We start from the raw sequence: 13,593 nt of genomic DNA, 5'->3' as shown, positions 1-13,593 counted from the left end.
TCATCTTGTTCCACCCCCTGCCATGGGCAGGGACACCTTCCACTATCCCAGGCTGCTCCAAGCCCCATCCAACCTGGCCTTGGACACTTCCAGGGATCCAGGGGCAGCCACAGCTTCTCTGGGCATCCTGTGCCAGGGCCTCCCCACCCTCACAGGGAAGAATTTCCAGATGTGCATTTTTTGAATGTCTATCATTTGGGGGCTTGAAACAACAAGTCCCAAGGACCTTTGTTTTCATCATACCTCTGTGGGTGGTGTTTACCTGGTGCCTTCACAAGGCGCACCTGGAAGCTCCTCAGTTAGGTCCCAGATGATGTCAGATGAGCTAGAAGCCACCCTGGAGCGTCCACACCTCTTCCTCACCAAGTCAGCTCTCCTCTTCCAAATCCATCAAAGATGTTGCTAAGTATCTCAAAGGCCAGCTGAGAGCTGAAGAAATGGAAGGAGTTCTTTGAAGGAGACACACCCATGGCAGCACCTTCTGGGCTGCCAATCCAAATTGCCTCTGCCTGGCTCCTGAGTTCTAAGGGAAAAGCCTCACCAGCTTCCAAGGGAGCACGTGCCATCTGAACAGATGGCTGTGAGTACAGCAAGCCAAAAAACAAAGGCTTGTCAGGCTGGGGAGATGAATTCTGTCTGAGAGTACTGAAGCAGCTGCTGGTTCCTCTCCCAGGAATGGATTAAGGCCTCCATCCAACAAAATGCTGGAATAAAAGCTTAACTTGTGAGTATGTTAGTGATGTGCTGGTGGAAATATGTAAGCATTTGAATTCAGAGCTAATCCGGGATCTGTACCTGTGTGCTGTGAACATGGAGGAATATTTTGAGGGAGGTACAGGATGAATTTTGGACTCTTGGTTCGAGCAGCCTTTTGGATGGGGCCAATATCACAGAATTCCCCTTTGCACCTTGTTCAGCCATGGTCCAACCAGCAAACAACTTTCCTGGCTCATTGGAATGTCCTATGAGCATGTCAACAGGGGGCAGGTGACAGATCCATGAAATAATTAATTGTCTTTCTTGAAGCTCATAAACTCTGTTTTCCTCTTTCTGTACACAGCAAGACTTTAGTTGCTTTGGGATTTTTTTTTCCTGCTTGGAGGCCCCACCAGGGACACCCTTGGAGCAGAAGAATGAGCAGTGAGAGGGCTGCCAGCACACTGAAGCCTTGCGGTTTTACAGGATCAAGCAAAGCTATTCCAGCTCTGGCAGTGGCATCCTGCTGTTTGCCACTCAGGGATGCTGGCCAGGAATAGAACTTCTGAGCCTGAGCCTGTCTCATGGGAGATTCTGTGGCTTTGTCATGTGAAACACCAAGTGAGAGGAGCTGGTAAGGGCAAGCTGAAGGCTGCGGGGATGTTATTCATGGTCATGGAACAACCAGAGCAGATCTCCCCTGTGATGGGAAGGAGCAGTCTAGGTGAGGGGATGAGCTTTCAATCTGCAAATCCCCTTCCATGCAGAGGAAATTTCCTGTTAATTGAAGATTATGACACAGTAGTGATATATAAGACCATTTTGTTGATACTCTTCTACCACTTGATTATTGAAAAAAAAACCTTGAGACTATCCAGCACTGTTCTTGTAGTTTGCTTGCTTTAATACCGTATTCGGCTTTACATAAATAAGTAGAATTAAATCAAATATGAAGTGGAAGTGAATGTCTGAAGTAGAACTAAATATAAACATGTTACTTTTATCCCAGCTCCCTAATGAGCTGTTCATTAGGAAAAATATTGACAGTGAATGCAAAGCGTGGCCTCAAAAGATCGTAATAGAAAAGGTCTCCAAATTAAAGGTGTACTTTGGAATGGGGACTTTGCTTCTCTCCAGTTTCAAGAAATCTCTAGAACAGTCTGCATCACAACCTAAATGAGGGATAATGACATTGTTTTTATGCGTTATGAGAATATCTATATTAGAATTATTTTTTTATTTAAAATTAGGTTTTTGAGAAGGGATATAAGCTGCTATGTCTGCCAGTGTGAATCTTCATGACAGAGGCAAGAAGAAACTCCCCACACCAATCCTCCCAATCCTCTACTCTGTCATTATCCTTTTCTTTTTTTATTCAGAAGTGCATAATGCAGCCTCTTGTCATAGTTAATGTTTTGGATACCTGAGTATCCATGCATGAGTCAGTTCATGCTGCCTGACAGAGAGAATTGTTAAAACATTCCCTTTCCAAGTCCTTTACTTTTGAGCGTGTCCTCCACCATTTCCCAAGGACTTCAGGAGGTAAATCTCTTTTCACAAAACCAGTGGTGTTGTAATTATCCTTTCAGCAAATTAAACCTCCCACCTTATTATCATGTTTGTTTTCTTTAATATTTATTTTTTTTAAATTATTTGGTCTGGCCACTTCTCCCCTCCTGTGGGACAGATGGAATTGCCTTGTTGTTTTTTTTCTTTCTTTTCCTCCTTTTTTTTTCCCTTTGGTAAAGACAGATAAAGAAAGATTTCTTTTCTGTTCGTGCAGAGGTGGAGGCTAATTGCTGGGTTAATTGAGAAGAATGGTGCTTCTGATGTTCTCACAAAGTATCAAATAGCCTCAACATATTTCTCCCCTCTCTCCCTCACTCCACCTAAAGAGACCCATTGAATTTGCACATTACTGTACAGAAGTGATTATGGGCTTAATTGTATTTATTTTGCTTGGTGGGGAGGCCATCATAACAGTGGTTGATTGATTTTTATAAAATCACCCTCAAGGTCATGTGTAGGACTTTGCTTTCCTGCGCAGCCATAACAAACAATTTGAAGGTCACAGCCAAAGGCTTCGTTGAGCAATATTCCTGCTTTCTGCTTTCAGAGAAGGGGTCAAGTGCAATAAAAGAAGGAAGTGTAACTTTTATTTTCTTTTTAGAAAAAGGGGAAGACAACCTTGTAAAGCAGAAACTGTATATTTATTCAGACCCAACAAAAACCACAGAGGGTTAGTGGGACAATATGCAATTTTTGGACAGAAGAATTTGTAAGTTTGGCCAGAGTTTTTTTTACATATAGACTTGATAAATGGTTAAATGAGTCCTTCCTAATGCTTTCTTTTCTGTTCTGTGGTGCTGCTCTTCTTTTATCCTCAGCAGTTGAACTTAACTTTTTTCTCTGCATTATCTCCCAAAGACTGAGCACCATTTGGATTTGTCCTGAGAGGTTTTCAGAAGCTTTGCAAAGAGCCAGGTGACAGTGGCATTGTGGAGTGACCATAAGTATAGCTCATCTGTCCATTTTCTAGGGTTATATGCTGGGTCTGACTGCTGCTTCTAAGGGAAAGCAAAAGAGTCACATACAGCGAATCCCACAATCATAGAATGGTTTGGTTGGAAGGAACCTTTAAAACCATCTTGTTCCAACCCCTCTGCTGTGGATAGGACTCCTTAAACTAAACTGGGTTGCTTAAAGCCCTATCCAAGCTGGCCTTGAACATGTCCAGGGGTGGGGCAGCCACAGCTTCTCTGGGCAACCTGTTCTAGTTCCTCACCAGCACCACAGGGAAGAATTTCTTCCTAAAATAAGGGCTTCTGGTGTTCGAGTCGCACCAGCAGAGGTTTAAATTGGATATTAGGAAGAATTCCTTTACTGAAAGGGAAGTCAAGCAGTGTAACAGACTTCCCAGGGGAGTGGTGGACTCACCATCCCTGGAAGTGTTCAAAAAATGTGTGGACATGATGCTTGGAGTCATGGTTTAGTGGTGGACTTGACAGTGCTGGGTTAATGGCTGGACTCAGTGACCTTAGACATCTTTTCCAACCTCAATGACTCTGATTTCCCCCTGGAAGGGTCAAACTTGAGGCCAGGTGTGCACAGCTCCTGTTGGAATTCCAGCTGCTCCTGGAATGTGGTGGGACTATTGCTTGTACTTGCACCTAGTGCAGAGCAGTCAGCAGCAGCCAAGCTTCTCTGACACTCAGAAATCCACAAAAGATATGGAAAGTCTTTGATCAACAGCTTGAAAATTTTGAATGGGAAAAAGGTGACTGAAACTTGGGAAATCTTGTTTGAGACAGAACAGATTTTGCAATCAAAAGATAGGACAACTGTCTACCAGGCCTCCTGGTTCAGTGGTACAGCATGGCAGCAAATTAAAATACTCATTAAAAATTGTATGAAGAGAGGTGGAAACAGAAATGACTGTATTTCACTGGGAACAGAGCATAGGAAGTCAATAAAGACCTTAGGGAAGATGTCTTTTTTTATGTTAGGAGTGAAATAAATCGCAGTGATTTACAGTTCCATTTATAGATTGTTGTGATAAAATTATTAACACTGCTGCTATAAGGCAAAAGTATTTAATAAATATTTCTGTTCTCAGTATGGGAAGGAACAGGATGGTAAATTAGATCACAAGAGGAAGATGGACCAGCAGTCCATTTATTGCCAAATAATGCTAATAGAATGAAAACATTAAATATTCCCTCAAGAATACACATTCTTAAATCAACAGGTCCAGTCTCATTCAAGGGCTTTAAAACTGCTGCTGGAGTAAGATATCTTGTGTTGTTTTACATGAAACAAGCTGAAATTTGTTCTGGTTCATCACAATCTATGCAGTATAATTTGCAAAAACTCTATATAAAGGCTCAACATTAATACATTTGTACATAGAAAAGTATGTCTAGGGTTTTTTTTTAAGAGACAATTTACACATGGTGGCTGTTGGTGTTTGTGAGAGCAAACTTGTGGTTCCCAGTGGTTATAAGCAAGAAAATGTGGGATTTATCTCTTTCTTTGATTAAGTGTTTTCTATTAAAAAAATATGTAGAAAGCATTCAAATCTAGAAAGAAAATATTTAATGGGTAGTCCCCATTCAAATACTGGCTTTGTTATAAGCCTAGGAAATGAGGACTAAGTTAAAAGACTTTGTTATAAACTTAGGAAATCAATGAAACAATGAAAGCCCCTCCATGCAAGAATAAAAAAGGAAATCAAGATTAGCAGAATATGAGCAATGGCAAGCAATGATCAAGGTAGTATTTAATCTGTTTTTTATATCAGAACTTCTTTCCTTCTTTTTTTTTTTTCTTTTTGTCTAAATACTGCAATTAAACCAGATGTCTGATCTCCCTTCATCTTGCTAAGGGTTGGTAGCATTATCACGGAATCATGGAATGGTTTGGGTTGGAAGGCACCTTAAAGATCATCTGATCATCTTGTTCCACCCCCTGCCATGGGCACAGACACCTTCCATTAGATCAGGTTGCTCAGGGTCCCATCCAGCCTGGTCTTGAGCACTTCCAGGGATGTGCAGCCACAGTTTCTCTGGGCAACCTGTGCCACGGTCTCACCACCTTCACAGGGAAGAATCTGAGGCAAGAGAGCCAACTGTGTGGTAGGTAGAGAGATCACCATTAAAAACTGCTTCCACCAGTAGCAAGCTGGCTATGGGATGAGCTGGCACAGTTACCAGCTACTTCACACAAAGGGAGCGTGGTAGACCCTCTGTAAAAGGTCTGAATTTTCCAGACTTTGGGAATTTCCCTACTAGCCCCTGGGAAACAAGCTTGACCTAGGAAGGCACATCCCATGAAATGAATGAGAGTCCACTCTGTCCACATCCACTGTAAAGATAGTGACAGTGTCCTACACAGGAGAGGAGATATGAAAGGAGATAATGGAATAAACCATCCTGAGGTGACAGACTGGCATTTTCGGCTCACTCTAGGCAAGAACAAGAGAGGCATTTGACAGAACTGAAGAGCTTGAGTAAAAAAAAAAAAAAAGGCATGGAAATGGCTTTTCATGCACTATGCATTTAACCCACAGAATTCATTGCTTCAAGAAGTCGTTGAGACCAAATATCACAAAGATTCCAAAGACCAGTTCTTTATTACTAGCAAATCTTATCCAGTTATACTAATAGTTGGTAGGAGGAAAATGTTGGCAAGGAGATGAAACCTTATGCTTTAAGGCGAAGCTAACCTCTAATTAGGGATTAAAATGAGCTTTTTATGGGATGGGGAGATCAACTCACAGCCAGCTAAGAGGGAGACGTGTCTTATGCTGTATTTGGAAGCATCTGGTTTCGAACAGCAGCTGGAAGAGTTTGCAGGATTAAATCAACCACTGATCTAAACAAGTTGCCAGTTCTTATGTTCCGAAGCCGGTTTCCTCTACCCTCTCCCAGTCACAAGTAGGTTGTAATCTAAAAAGTAACATAATACAAATTAAGTAGGAATATCCCTTTTCACATGAAGTGACTTAGTCGGTTAAAATTGGGATTTTCCAAACACAACTTCCTTCCACTGTGGTTGCAGAGTCTGCCCAGGCTGACTGGCCTTGCTCAAGTCTAGAAATGCAGACTGTTGTAGAATCAAAAAATGGACCGGATTAAACAGGTCTGTAAAAAGTTGGTAAATTCATAGGGGAAAGCATGGGGCAAGGTGGAAATATCACAGAATGCAGTAACATTTTAGCCTTTTAATTTTATTGCAAACCCCTCTGTTTACCTACTTCTCACAGCTCCTTTGACTGTGAGAGAATGACTGGCTGAATATATGACTGTGTTTTGTTCTTCTCTTGTCTTCAGGTGGCAAACTCTTGTTCACTGGACCAGGACCTGTAGAACTGCATGCTCATTACATCCTGGTCTCTGATGGAGGAGAGCTCCAGGTGGGATCCCCTGAGGCCCCTTTCCATCACAAAGCACACATCTATCTCTATGGCAGCCTCCATTCTCCACCATTATTTCCATATGGAGTCAAATTCCTGGCAGTGAGGAATGGGACCCTTTCCATTCATGGTGAGTACATTTTTTTTCTTGTCAAAAGCCAAGGACAAATGGATAACAGAAAACAAAACGAAGGAAACAAGGAAAAAGGGTTTTGGAAGAAAAATAAATTGACGAAACTTTGGTCATGATTCTCACAGAATCATGGAATTGGTTGGGTTGGAAGAGACTGTAAAAACCATCTCATTCCAATTCCTTGCCATGGGCAGGGACATCTTCCACTATCCCAGGTTGCTCCAAGGTGCATCCAGCCTTGTCTTGGACACTTCCAGGGATCCAGAGGTAGCATCAGCTTCTCTGGGCAACCTGGGCCAGGGCCTTACCATCCTCAGAGGGAATACATGCATCTTCCCAATATCCCATCTAACCCTGCCCTCTGGCAGTGGGAAGCCATTCCCTGTGTCCTGTGCCTCCATCCCTTGTCCCAAGTCCTTCTCCAGCTCTCCTGAAGCCCCTTTAGGCCCTGGAAGGGGTTCTGAGGCCTTCCTGGATCCTTCTCTTCTCCAGGTAAACACCCCCAGCTCTCCCAGCCTGGCTCCAGAGCAGAGGTGCTCCAGCCCTCAGAGCATGGCCTCTTCTGGACTCATTCCAACATCTCCACACCTTTCTTATATTGTGGCATAGAAAAATTTAAAGATGGAGCTTTTTTTGAACACTATGAAATATGGGTATAAAATGGCCAGTTTGGTCATAGAATTCAAGTCCAAACTCAGCATGAATCAGAACATTGGTGCAACACACATTTTTCAAGTTCTTCACTAGTGGGCTATTTTTAAAGGCTCTAAGTGTCACAGAGGAGAAAAAGAAATAGAGAGAAGCCATCTGAATGTCTCATCTTCCTTCTTCCTTCTGAACGTCTCTTCTTCCTTCTGTTTGTGTGTCAACCTTCCTGTTGGTGAACGTTCACACCCTCCAGCAGGGCTTGAACTTCCACTCTGTGCCCTACAGGCAGAGTTGTTGCTGGCTGAGCACAGAGACGTGCGGTTCTCAGTCAAAAATGAAGTCAGGCACCGAGAGTAACATCTGAACACAGGCAGGGAGTGAGTTGCCCCTCTGTGCCATCGTCCTGCCAGCTCACAGGAGCTGAGCAAAGTTGGGAGAGGTGGGGTTGGGAGTGAAGGCAGTGAACGGATGTTTTCTGAATCAGGAGAGAGGAGCAGAGGCTGGGGAAGGAGATCCTGGCAAGAGAGGTGGGGCTGCACCTCAGCACCACATCAGGTGCTCTTGACCCCTTCATCGAGACACAGCAAAGCTCAATTATTTACTATCTGTAAAAGGCTTCAATAATTTCAGTGAAGTGGCTTTGCAGAGCATTTCTACCCCATTTCCTGGAGGATCTCTGTGAAGGAGGGCTATTAAAGCATCTTGGCTGAATTGACTGTCCATTACTGGCCATTGAGTTTCACACAGTTATCCCAGCCCTGAGCTCAGTAATTCCCCTTAGATTAAAGCTTGCCTTCCAGAAAGGCTTGATCTTTGAGGACATCAAGGGAGACAGAAATCAGCTTTTTCCTTAGAGGCTTTTTCCAGGGGATTAATTTGGTTAATAATCCTTTTTTTTTTTTTTCCTTTTTAAAGAAAAGTATTGAAATGTCTGATTTGAATTTGCCTGACAACAGCTTTTTCTGCTTCACTTTCTATGTCTTCTGCTACTTTGAAGTGTCCTTCTATCCCTGGTTTGACCCCAGTAAGCCAGGATTTTGTCCTTAGATTTTCAGCAATTCACAGCACAAGCCTTCACTTTTCCATGCTTTTTGTTTTCTAGCAACGTAGGAAAAGCCAGTAGCAACTCCTGGCAGCTGTGCCTCCTGTGCTGCTTCTCCTTTCCACTCCAAGCCTGTATCATCTTTGGCTTGGTGACTCCATCACCCTGAAAACTGAAGACAAACAGGGCAGAGTGCATTTTGCTGTCTCACGTTAGTGATGTGATGGAGAGAGGCAAACCCAGGCATCCACATCAGTACCTTTGAGTCTTTTCTCACTGATATTTCATCTGTTTTACTCAGTGCCATAATTCCCAGTGAGCTTCCATTCCCTAGGAAAACAAGAAGATGAGGTCTGCAATCGAAGGATTACTTGGATGGAGATATGTGGAGTCAGAGGTGGCTTGACCCTTAGTGGAAACATCTCTTGGTTTCAATTTTTTATAAATTATTGGGTATCAAAAGGCTTGTGTTGGAAGAGATGTTAAAAACCATCTAGTCCACCCCCATTCCATGGGCAGGAACACCTTCCACTATCCCAGGTTGCTCAGGGTCCCATCCAACTTGTCCTTGGACACTTCCAGGGATCCAGGGGCAGCCACAACTTCTCTGGGCAACCTGTAGCAGGGATTCCCCACCCTCACAGGAAACAATTCCTTCCCCATATCCTATCTAAATCTGCCCTTTGTCACTTTGAAACCATTCCCCCTTGTCCTGTCCCTCCAGGCCCTTGTCCCAAGTCCCTCTTCAGCTCTCCTGGAGCCCCTTTAGGCCCTGGAATGGGCTCTAAATTCTCCCTGGATCCTTCTCTTCTCCAGGCTGAACAACTCCAACACTTATTCTATTGTTATTCAAAACCAGTTCTTATTCAAGAATTCATATCAATTTCTTATTCAACAAATCCAGAGTAGCTGAGAAGTCACTTTTAAGCTCTGCACAACGCTCAGCCCCAGTGCATGGCTGCAATTATTGTTCATTCAAACCATGTAATCTGCAATTTAACATTGAAGCAGTAGAAGCCTGCTACAAAACATGACAGAAAATAGCGGGGTCCTTTACTGGGTTCATATTGCTGACGTGGAAAAAAAAATCTACTGTTCTGTCTTCAATTTAGCATCAGTCTGGTCTGTGGTATAGAACAAAATGTTGAGCATGACAGCCCCTTTCATATGTATGTGTGAAAGAGGCTGACATGCTCAGCAATATACATTTGTGAGATACATTTATATACAAGAATATATATGTTATCTCAGATCAAAATCATTAAATAAGCAGGTTTCCAAATTCTTGGCTGTCTTGGTGAAGACAGGACAGAGCGCGTTTTAATTCCTTTTCTCTTTCAGACTGGGAACATTGGGGGATGCTCTGCAGCTCTGGTTGAGTTCAGATTGTTTAGTAAGCGCTGTCAGCTCCTCACTTTGATATGTTAATATGACTAAGGGTTTCCCACAATTCCCTCATGAGTGGCAGTCCTTTGCTCCGGTAGTTGTAGCAGACTGGGAAATTTCACTGTTGCCTTTGGCTTTAGCCAACTCCCCTGCCAGTCAGAGCGTGCCACCCATAAACTGCCTGTCAATCACCCGTCACTTTGAGGAGGGGGTTTCAGTCAGCCAGGGCAACTCGACTTTTTGACAATGTAATTATGGCCCTTGCATCTGCAGTAGGGGCCTGAGCGGGGCTGAGAGAGTTTTATTGATTGTTCAGAAGGGAAATTTATCACTGTCTCCAGCTCCATTCGCGCTCTATTCCCTGAGAAACTCTCCTGACAAGCTTCGGGAGAGAAGTTCAGCATGGTGGCCTTGTCTGTTCTTGTGCCTTTGTCCTTCCCAGGGAAACTGGAGACACCAGTGGATGCTGAGTGGGGGCAGGAACTGGGTGCAGAGTGGAGATGCTGCATCAAAACAAAGAACACCCAGCCTGTCCTTGTGACAGCTGATCTTGTGGTCCTAACACTCTAATCATGGAATCACAGACTGGTTTGGGTTTGAAGGGACCTTAAAGCTCATCGAGTTCCAGCCCCTGCCATGGGCAGGAACAACTTCCACTATCCCAGGTTGCTCCAAGCCCCGTCCAACCTGGCCTTGGGCACTTCCAGGGATCCAGGGGCAGCCACAGCTTCTCTGGGCAACCTGTGCCAGGGCCTCATCACCCTCACAGGAAGAGGTTTTTCCCAATATCCCATCTAAACCCACCCTCCTTCAGCTTAAGATCATTCCCCCTTGTCCTGTCCCTCCAGGCCCTTGTCTAAAGTTCCTCTCCAGCTCTCCTGGAGCCTCTTTAGGCTCTGGACGGGGCTCTAAATTTTCCCTGGATCCTTCTCTTCTCAAGGCTGAACACTCACAGCACTCCCAGCCTGGCTCCAGAGCAGAGATATTTCCACACATTGAAAAATTTTAAAGGTCTTCTCCATTTTCAGCGGTCCTGGTAGATGATCTCATTATTCCATTGTGTCCCCTCAAAACAGACTGTGCCTCTTTCAAAAAAAGACCATCACTTTTGTCAGGCATTTATCTAAAACTTCATGCCAACACTGTTGTGATATTACACTGTGTTGTTGGTTGTTACACTCCAGATTAAAAACATGCTCCATTCACCTTGTCCAAACCATGAAAGGTGTGTAGTAAAGAAAAAGCTATGTCCTGAAGGTTTTGGTTTAATAACTTATTTATAATCACGATAATTTAAGCAGGGGTGTCAGCAGTCATTTCAATGCTCTAAAGTCATGGCTAGTCCTGCTGCAAAGAATGGCCCTGCACGTGCAGTGGAGAAAATTACATTATAGAGGTAAATTTGCATGACTTCTATCCCAGATTTCTCTGCAGCCAAAGCAGTCTGATACTTTTTCAGGGTTAGCTCAGGGAAAAAAAGTGGTTTTTATCAGTTGAACCAATTATTAATTTTAATTGCTTTTAATCAATAATAAACCACAAAATATTTGTGAGCTGTGCACTGTGCTTTACAGAGCCTGTGCATTCCTCCAGAGATCAAACATTTAATCAAATGCCTCTTGCTTTGCCTCCATTAGGCAGTGTTATGTATCTGTGCCGAGTTTGAGATTAAGAGATCATAGACAACATGAGAGAATTTGTTCTGCTTTACTCACATATTAAAAAGAAAAGCTTCCCAGGGGGAAAAAATAGGGAAAAAAGTATCTAGCAGGGGGTTTCAAGATAGGGTGCAGAGATCTGTTAGAGAAAAGACGTTTTTTACTCTACTGAAATGCTCTTCTATTCAATAAATATTATTTTTCACTACCTGACCTTCCTGATTTGCACACCCCTGCTACACCTGAGGTTGCTGCTGTTCCTTAGGTGCCAGTTATCCTGCATGGGAGTTGCAGGAGTCTTTTTGCCTCCTGTGACAGTGTTTTTCCTTTCCAAGACCTTGACTTTAACATGATGCATTAAAGCAGATGGCTCTGGAACAGAAGGCTGAGCTGCCTTGAATCCCCTCGTGTTCACCGGGGGTAAGAAACTGCACTTAGGCACTTCCCATGGAGTAACTAATGTACAATGACTTGTGCCTTCACTTTCTTATTCACAAATATAAGATGACCATTAGATTTTAAAGACCTAGCAGATGGGGGAAAAAAAAAAAAGAGTTGGGTTCAGGGCAAGCTGCTGTGTCTTTCACAGTTTGCCCTTCTTTCTAATAGAGATGCATCTATTATCTTTGATTTAAGCTTAAATCAGTTGATTTGTGTGTTGGTGCTGATCTTAATGAGGAAAATGTGATGCAAAGGGGACAGAGAGATGGGCACTAATATATATATTATATAATAAAGATAAATATAATATAGGTAGTAAAGATAGTAATACAATATAACACAATATATACTATATACTCTGTAATGGAATAGAATAGGATAGGATAGAATAGAATAGAATATGTACATAGGCCATAGCTAATATATTACCTTGTGATTCTTGACAGGGTGTAGGTCTGTGGCTTGCTACAAATGTGGGTGCATATTATATTTTAAATAATTTCCTCCTTCAAACTTTCAAATATACATCAAAATATCCCTAGCAATTCTTGTCCCAACAAGAAATAGGTTATTGGCTGGAGGAAGAGAACACCCAGCTGCAAATTCAGGGTTAATTTCCACCCTAGGTAGGAGAAAGGCTGCAAAGTTTGGGCCTTCCAGGCAGGTGGTGGAGGTGTTCAAGAAACAACTGGATGTGGAACTAAGTGCTCCTGTTCAGCTGGCAAGGCAGGGATCAGTCACAGGTTAGACTCAACCCTGGAGGTCTTTTCCAACCTGACTGATTCTGTGATTCTCTGAAGTTTGGCAAACTGAGAGGCCTGGACCCAGCCCTGGCTTTCCACAGAGCTGCAGGCTGAACAAGGCAGGGACCATCCCTTTGGGCTCACCCTCACATTTCCTGGTGCCAAAATCTCTTCCCCACCCCATTTTGGGGATGCAGGAAGCTGATCTTAGCCTGGCAATGGTTGTGCTGCCCCACATTCCCACTCCTGCAGGGAGATATTCCCTGTCTCATTCCGCAGCAGCGCGGGAGATGAACTGGCAATAACACAAAGTGTTACCAGCTGTCTGCAGCTCCCTGCAGGATCCACTGTCCTTTCCTGCCACAGCTGGAGCTCTTTCTCCTGGGGTCTGTCTAAAGACCTTTTCCTCTGTGGCATCTTTGGTTGTGAGGACATTAAAGGTGTGGAGCATGGATTTTGGTTTATGCAATGGCATTGCAGGAATATCTTTTCCCTTGCTTTCAGGACTGATGTGACTTAACAAAGTGACTGGGAGATCTCTGATTAAAGGGAATGTTTGGAAATTTGTGCATTTATGGGACAGCATGCAGGGAAGGTACTTTGTTTGCAATTTACGTTGTGGGAAAAGGGCAACAATGAGAGTTCCTGTAGATCTGTTTAATCACAAAGCCCTTCCATCCTCAGCAAAATCATAGAATCATGGAATGGTTTGTGTTGGAAGGGTCCTTAAACTCATCTCATTCCACCCCCTGCCATGACAGGGACATCTTCCACTATCCCAGGCTGCTCCAAGCCCTGTCCAACCTGGCCTTGGACACTTCCAGGAAAAGGACATGATAATCCTTGCTTTCTCCAGGGTGCTGTTGAACGATATTCAGGTGGAAATGCTTTAAGTGACAACTGCAGTGTCATGAATAGGAAACATTCAGCAG

At 43.5% G+C, this 13,593-nt stretch overlaps 1 protein-coding gene and 1 long non-coding RNA gene across 2 annotated transcripts in view; one reads left to right on the top strand and one right to left on the bottom strand.

Annotated features, from left to right (window-relative positions):
- PKHD1 (polycystic kidney and hepatic disease 1 (autosomal recessive)) overlaps positions 1–13,593 on the top strand; it is a 237,153-nt gene that overhangs the window by 82,283 nt on the left and 141,277 nt on the right. Inside the window, exon 37 of the mRNA XM_017745072.1 lies at positions 6,528–6,740. Coding sequence (XP_017600561.1) covers positions 6,528–6,740 — 213 coding nt within the window. The remainder of the gene's footprint in view (positions 1–6,527; positions 6,741–13,593) is intronic.
- The window catches only part of LOC108449296, a 15,895-nt gene continuing 11,197 nt past the window's right edge, over positions 8,896–13,593 (bottom strand). Inside the window, exon 3 of the long non-coding RNA XR_001865444.1 lies at positions 8,896–8,926. This is a non-coding gene — a long non-coding RNA (uncharacterized LOC108449296). The remainder of the gene's footprint in view (positions 8,927–13,593) is intronic.

Source organism: Corvus brachyrhynchos, unplaced genomic scaffold, assembly GCF_000691975.1.
Source record: "Corvus brachyrhynchos isolate BGI_N302 unplaced genomic scaffold, ASM69197v1 scaffold116, whole genome shotgun sequence".
NCBI classification, from domain to species: Eukaryota; Metazoa; Chordata; class Aves; order Passeriformes; family Corvidae; genus Corvus; species Corvus brachyrhynchos.
This window is presented reverse-complemented; position numbering and strand designations above follow the sequence as displayed.